This window comes from Nerophis ophidion, linkage group LG14 (assembly GCF_033978795.1).
Source record: "Nerophis ophidion isolate RoL-2023_Sa linkage group LG14, RoL_Noph_v1.0, whole genome shotgun sequence".
Taxonomy (NCBI): Eukaryota; Metazoa; Chordata; class Actinopteri; order Syngnathiformes; family Syngnathidae; genus Nerophis; species Nerophis ophidion.
In genome coordinates, this window is record NC_084624.1 from 38273790 (window position 1) to 38280874 (window position 7085).

The 7085-nt window shown below is 43.2% G+C and overlaps 1 protein-coding gene across 4 annotated transcripts in view; it reads left to right on the forward strand.

Annotated features, from left to right (window-relative positions):
- Positions 1–5655, forward strand: part of ift57 (intraflagellar transport 57 homolog (Chlamydomonas)) — a 27375-nt gene extending 21720 nt beyond the window's left edge. For all 4 annotated transcript variants that reach the window (XM_061920691.1, XM_061920692.1, XM_061920694.1 and 1 more), the window contains 5 exons: positions 870–941; positions 3101–3232; positions 3318–3380; positions 3664–3730; positions 3834–5655. In XM_061920691.1, coding sequence (XP_061776675.1) covers positions 870–941; positions 3101–3232; positions 3318–3380; positions 3664–3730; positions 3834–4009 — 510 coding nt within the window. In that variant the 3' untranslated portion in view covers positions 4010–5655. The remainder of the gene's footprint in view (positions 1–869; positions 942–3100; positions 3233–3317; positions 3381–3663; positions 3731–3833) is intronic.
- Positions 5656–7085: the final 1430 nt, after the last annotated feature.

Consider the following 7085-nt stretch of genomic DNA (forward strand, 5'->3'; position numbering starts at 1 on the left):
CAAACGTGGCATGTATTGTGTCGCAAGCAGCAGCCTCGTCTGCAAAAGGAGGGATGTACACTCCGATGAAGATGACAGAAGTAAACTCCCTTGGTAAATAATATGGTCAATTTCCCACAGCCAGAAAGTCAATGTCCGGCACAGAAACACACTCTTTTAGTGTAATATGTCCAGGATTATACCGCCTCTCGTTCACCAAGATGGCAATCCCACCGCCTTTCTTCTTACCGCTCAGAAGTGTGTCTCAATTTGCCGGTGAGGTAAAAACACACTGTGGTCCGGGAAGTCCGCGTGTAGCCAAGTGTCCGTGAAACACACGATACTGCTCACGGCCTACTGTTTTTGAATTCGAATGAGCCCGAACAATTCATCCATTTAAATCGCCAAAGGCCGCACATTCCCCGTGAGGACAGAGGGAATCGCAGGCTTAAATTTCCTTCTCCTCTCCTTCATCTCCGTGCAGGCACAGCATCCCCGGTGCTTTTTCCGTAGTTCGCCGGGAATGTTCGGCCATGCTCCCATAGTCCTGGGGCCATGGAGAGTGCAATCAGCTCCTTGCATGTGTAAACCAAGGGCCGGCCGCTCAACTGAGCACAGCCAAACACAAAACGGTCCGAAAAGAAAAAGTAACAAAAACGCCCAAGAACCATTATCAGTGGTTGATGAAGAGATAAGTGATAAAAAAATCCAAAAAAAAGTTGAGAAGAGCACAGAGAATAAAGTAAAAATGAACAAAGTCTCAGGAGCTACTGTGACCTGCTACCACTCTTTCAGGTGCACAAATAAACACAACACAAACAAGCAAACTGTTTTACTGCATGTTCATTTGCATTCTTTTTATGGTTTATTATTGTTTTCTGGGGCTGCAGGACTGGAGAATCCATGTGGACCAGATGCACCAGCACCAGGATGGGATCCAGTCCTCACTCCAAGAGGCCAAGGTGTGTTTAGGGAGTGTTGTTTGGAAAATCACACGTTTGCCACAGAAAGAACACTTAAGGTCATGAATGTAAAGGTTAGCTCCTTTCTGCACATGTGTCGACATGTGGTCAAATTGAGAAACTAACTGGTTCCATGTAACTCCAGCTGTGGACGGCGCTTTGTCAACATGTCTCTGACATTGGTGCTGCCGAGTGGGTTTGTCCTGAACGTTATCTAAAAATGGTATACATTCGAACATGACTACCAAAATGCCTTACTGTACCCAGGGAAATCTAAAATGTTTTCTTAGAGTGATGTTGCATATGAAAACTTTTGTGAGTGTATGTGTGGCATGTTAGAGTACTTGAGTTAGTATCTGTCCCCAATGATTCAAGATTCAAGATGGATTCCTGGGGAGGGGGTGCACACTGAGTCCAAGAAAATCAACTCAATACTCATAAGCACACATAAACACGTTACATGGAATCAACAAAACCTGCAACAGAGAGAGGGAGTGGGGACAACAGTGGCAGGCTGCTGCTATCTAAGTTAATGGCCCCTAAGGAATTCAAGCAATGGTGGGGGTGTGTGTGTACATATGCCCATTGTCCAGGGTGTACATGTTGTGTCTATAGACCTGGAGTTGCTTTGCAGACATTACAAGCAAAGTTAAACTCCCAGGTGTTGTTAAAGGAGGGAGGGAGGTCAGAGCGGCTATCACTGAGGTGTCCTCGGAGGATGTTTTCAGAACAGCCTTCTTCTGTTATCAGCAGCGTCAAGGCCATTTGAGGGAGTCGAATCGTAGATAAAGTTTGTTGTTTTCGAAGCAAAACTAAATTTTAATGGATTGTCTGATCTAATCGTCCATGCTGGCTCTCAAGTTGATAAATTTTCGCATTTCAGTAAGCCTATCAGTGATGATATCCAACTACAATTCAGAAATCGCCACAGTCTGTGTACCCACAGCTCGACCCATGCATTCCATTGCAACGGACACCCTTTGGGCTCCTTGAACGGCTGCCATCATCTTCCAAATTTGACAATACACCAAAGTAATGCCGAGGACAATCAGCAGAAGCCCTGCGATCACGGTTCCAAATACGTAGGTAGATGTCTCCCACGTACTCGGCGGAATGCACGAGAGGCACATGATTTTGCATTTCTCCCTGGCATCTCTCACTAACCCTGCAGCAATTGCTCCATCAGAGCATCCAAGGCTCCTCGTCATGAACATTCTGTCAATTGAGTCTAGAGTCCAGCTTATCAATTCCATGTCAGATCTTTAGATATTGGAGGACACCGCAGAGAAAGAGGCTCTTAAAAGTATCGACAAGACAAAACATAGAGAGCGAGCAGGGAGAGACAGAGAGGGAGGAAATGCAACCGCTTCCACCAAGTGGCAAGACCGAAAAAGTAAAGTTCATGGATTAGTTTAAAGTTAAGGTTATAGTTTTAAGACCACGTATGGGTAAAAACTCTGCAAGATAGTTCCACTGATCAGCATTCTTCAGTAAAAAGATGCCCCACAAATGTTCCTGCTGTCAGGCTTGCTAGTTTAGTCATGTTTGGGTTTTCCTGTGTTTTGGTGTTTTAATTACTAATTAAGATTAGTTGTGATTAATTCCACTTGGGTCCGTCCTTCTGCGCTGCATCATTCTACTTGTTAGTTGGCTTCCTGCGCACCTCCCTGTTGCCAATAAATTAGTTTAACTTACATTCCGCCTGATATCTCTGTATCCTTGGGGTCTCGCTGCAAGCTACGCTCACCAAACCATGACAGAAATGATCCAGCCAGTGAGTGACCCCGCAAAGATTTCTATGGCCCTGCGGCATGACAAGAATTTGGCACTGATGGCCACATTGAAGCGTTCTTCAGCCTCTCCTCAAGCTCCCTCCCACCCATCCCTGTCGTCTATTGGCCTCTGGGGACGTCTGGGATCCATCCCCTTGAGGGGAGGAGCTATGACTAGCTTTGCAGCTTGGGAGGCACAGTTAATTTTTGCTCCAGTGAGGTCTTTGATTAAGCTGCTACGATGCCTCCCTTCTTGGATGACCTCATCAGCGACGTCGCTTCCAGCAAGCCTTTCTGCTCCATTCGTCCTAATGACTCCTCGTCATACGTCTTCCATGTCTCTTCTTCATGCGTCCTTATGTCGCCTCATTATGATTTTTTTGTCAGTGCTATCTGGACAAAGTTCAGGTGGACATCAGTAAGACACTGGAGAAGGTGTCCAGTCGAGAGAAGTATATCAACAAGCAGCTAGAAGACGTCATCAGCGAGTACCGCGATGCTCAGGCCAAACTAAGTGAGGTAAAGCCCTGCCTTCCTAGTTTACGAGTCCAGAGAAAGCTAGCTGCTAGCTTTTCTCCAACTTTTTGTCGTTGTCCTCTGTTAGGTCCGAGAGCGCTACCAGCTTGCCAGCGGGGGTGTGGCCCAGAGGACCCGGGTCCTGGCTGAGGTTGGTGAAAGCATCATGCCGTGCAGTACTTTGTCACACTAGTGTACGTCCGTCTTGGCAGTGACCAATGACTTGTGACCAATGTGGTGGTGTTCAAAGACAGCTGAAATGGTCTTTAATAGCAAATAATAAAGATGATGTCCTCTAAACTCAGCTTTAAAAGATATGATTGAATGAGATAGGAGTTATAATGATGAGCTGATGATAACCACCACACTAGTGACTCGTCAGTGCCAAAATCTAGGAGAACATAGTAACTAAGCTGTTTGGTGACATTTTCCAGATGAGTGAGGAGCTGGAGAAAGTGAAACAGGAGATGGAGGAGAGGGGAAGCAGCATGTCCGATGGAGGTGATGCTTAATCATCATCTTCACTTTTTTAGATAGTGTGCTCTATCTCATGTATGTATGTATGTATGTGTGTGTGTGTTTGTGTGTGCGTGCGCGCGTGCAGCGGCAGTGGTGAAGATCAAGCAGAGCTTGAGCAAACTGAAGCAGGAAATCGTGAGGATGGACGTGCGGGTGGGCGTGGTGGAGCACATGCTGCTGCAAGCCAAACTCAAAGAGAAGTCCAACATGAACATGGACATGCACACTGCCAATATGGCGGCTACGGCAGCATTCATCTGAGTCTACTTCAACTGCAAGTACTTTTTCAGAAACCTGCAGTCCAGTCAGTTTCAAGCCTCAATGTTCACATCATAGTGTGGTTAGTTTTGATACACCACACTTTTTTTATGCAAAAAAACCCAACTTTTCTTACCTATTGGTACCTGTGTGTGTGTGTTTGGGATCTGCATAAGTCCCGAAAATTTGAAATCAGACAGGGACAAGCAGTAGAGAATAGATGGATGGACCATGGAGGCATGGCATATATATTTATAAAACTATCATGCCTTCCTTCATCCTTCCTCCAAATGAGTTGTTTGGAATGTACCCAATTTGGGACATTTTTCCTTTGGTGGTGTCCGGATATCTCCATATATGGTAGCGATTTACCCAAAGAGCTTTGCACGAGTCCACTATTATAGTCCGACGTTGTTGTCAAAAAGTTCTTTATTTTTCTGTTGCCATTCCTAATAAAAAGTAGCACATAGTTCTAACTTACATATGTCAGTAGACTCGATGTGTAAGTGCTAAAAACTACAACATGGCTGACAGGGAGATGACGCAGCTGAAGTGGAGGCACGTAAATAAGACCCTCCCCACAAAACGACGCATACCAAGGAGACCTCAGAAAGTGGCTTGAAGAGGGTCTGTAAAACATAATCTTTGCAAAATTTTGAACAAAGAACCAGCATTACATGTTATGTCGACCACAATAAATGTAGAAAAACAAACCCTTTAAATGAATTCAATCCAGTATTGGAACGTTTTGGATCAAGACAAACACCAGAGACGTGAGACAAAAAGACAAAGAAGACCTAAGCATGTCCTTGTCTACTCAAGACCCACCAAGCTCTTGTGCATTTCCTGTTGAGCTTTGTAGATTTAGTTAGCAATGTGATGGACTTGAACAAAAATGTGGATAAAGGAGACTCAATTGCAAACTGATATGGTTCTGTAAGCGGGTGGGTGTTTCCTGGTGTCACCTGCTTTAGGTCCATGGGGAAGGGTGGCTTCTTCTGAAATTGTGCTCGACTGCATCCTTGGGATTGGATGAGACTGAGGACTGTTGTTGTCACTAGTTCACATGCTGCGGTTGGAAAACAGAAGGCTTACTTGCATACATTGTATACATTTTGATCCATGGATCATCTTTCAGTTCGACGCTAAAGGAATATATTACTCAAATATTTAGATAGAATACACTTGAAAAACAACAAAATATACATTTTTACCCCATATTTTTGCATGCTGAGTATTCAGTCTGTCTTTGACGAAGGATTTTCATAGTCGAATCGAATTTGTTATATTTTGCCTATCGTCGACTATCTAGCTGGTGACTAAGTTTTTTTTAACATTACATGGATGTGCTTTAGCATATACAGTATATATAAATTTGTTTATAAAAGAAGTATAATTATTCCTTAAATGGGAGCTGCACTTTTTTGGGAATTTTGCCTATCATCCACAATCCTTATAAAAAAACAAGAATACAAAATATATATCTTTTTTGCATTTTAACTGGTAATAATTGGCTAATTCTAGGTGGCTCGCAATGCAGCTAATGGGAGCAATCCAATTTGCCTGTAAATTGAAGGGAGGAGAACCTTTTTACTTACGCTGTTTTGTTTAATCTCTAATAAAGCTATCCAAGTTTTTGTCATTTTTCAGATTGACCGTCTTAGATTTATTTTACAGTGTGATTAACTGAAGAAGAAAGTGAGAACATCCCCAGGACAGAGACCAACTCAGCCACCAAACCAAGCAGTTTGGTCTGCTTCAAAGGGTCTTTCCTAGAGGGCCTCCCTCAGAGCGTCTAGCTCAGAGACTAGAAAGGATGCCCTTAGCGTCTCCTCTGCCCGGCATATGAAGTACAGAGCAAGCTTTGATCTACAGGTGTCCGATGGGATCTCGCCACCTCTTGTGGGGGTGATGTATATCACTATCCACAAACTTATCGTTTTACTTCCTGCATCGCATCTCTAGATTTTCTTATCCACTGTGACTATGGCATAGTGTGTGAATGTGTGTGTGAATGGGTGAATTTGGAAATAGTGTCAAAGCGCTTTAGGTTCCTTAAAAAAAGGTAAAAAGTGCTATACAAGTACAATCCATTTACCATTTACCATAGGCCCATACTTCCTGAGAGCCATGAGTTTATGACTGTGACCCAAAGGTTACCATGAGGCTAATTATATTTCAAAAGAAAGAGTCTGACACAAAGAAAGAGAACTGATGAGAGCTCTAAGGAGAACACTTAGAAAATGATATTAATCCTATCATTTGTGATATGTCAATATCTATACTACATTACGATTATGATTCATACACCCATCATCATAGTACATATCAAGTTCAAACAATGATAACACCTATTAAACAAGAAAAGAAGCAAAGAATTAAACAGACAGAATTTGATTTGAGGAGAGACGCCTGGACACTGTACAAGAGTGTCTCAACACGTTCTGGCGAAAGATTGTACCCCACCTCTTTTTATTTGGACTTTCCCTGATAACATGGCAACACCTGTTTCTAAGGGGCATGGGTCGTAAACAGCGTTGCCTTTGGTTAGAGAACAGTTAAAAAGAAAGGTCGTAAAACAGTTCAAAGAAGAAGTCGTAAAACAGTTCAAAGAAAAGGTCGCCTTGAGGGGAGTCAGGCCCGGCTTCCTCTCTGTTTTTGGGTCAAGACAATATATTTCTGTTGATAACAATACATGAAAGAAACAGAACACCCCTGTGTTGCTTCCCTCCTACACAGTGGAGTTTTACAAGCCTTCCTCTTGGTAGGTTCAAAGACAGCTTTTGTCTTTTTGCCGGGAACCCATTTTAACACAATGTATTGTGATAACTTAGATACAATTATTCTAACAGTACATATGTACTATGATGATGGGTGTAATGAAGCATATACGGTACTATACCGCTTCTAAAAAGCACCGGTTCTCTCTTCTTTTTTTTTTTAACCAACGCGCCGTGACATTGCTGGTTTTACGAGCAGAGGAGCATGTTCGGCAATGCACAATCACGGAGTACTTACAGGCGGACACAGTGTGTAGACAGAAAAGGGAGAGTGGACAAATTCTGCCTTAATAACTAAC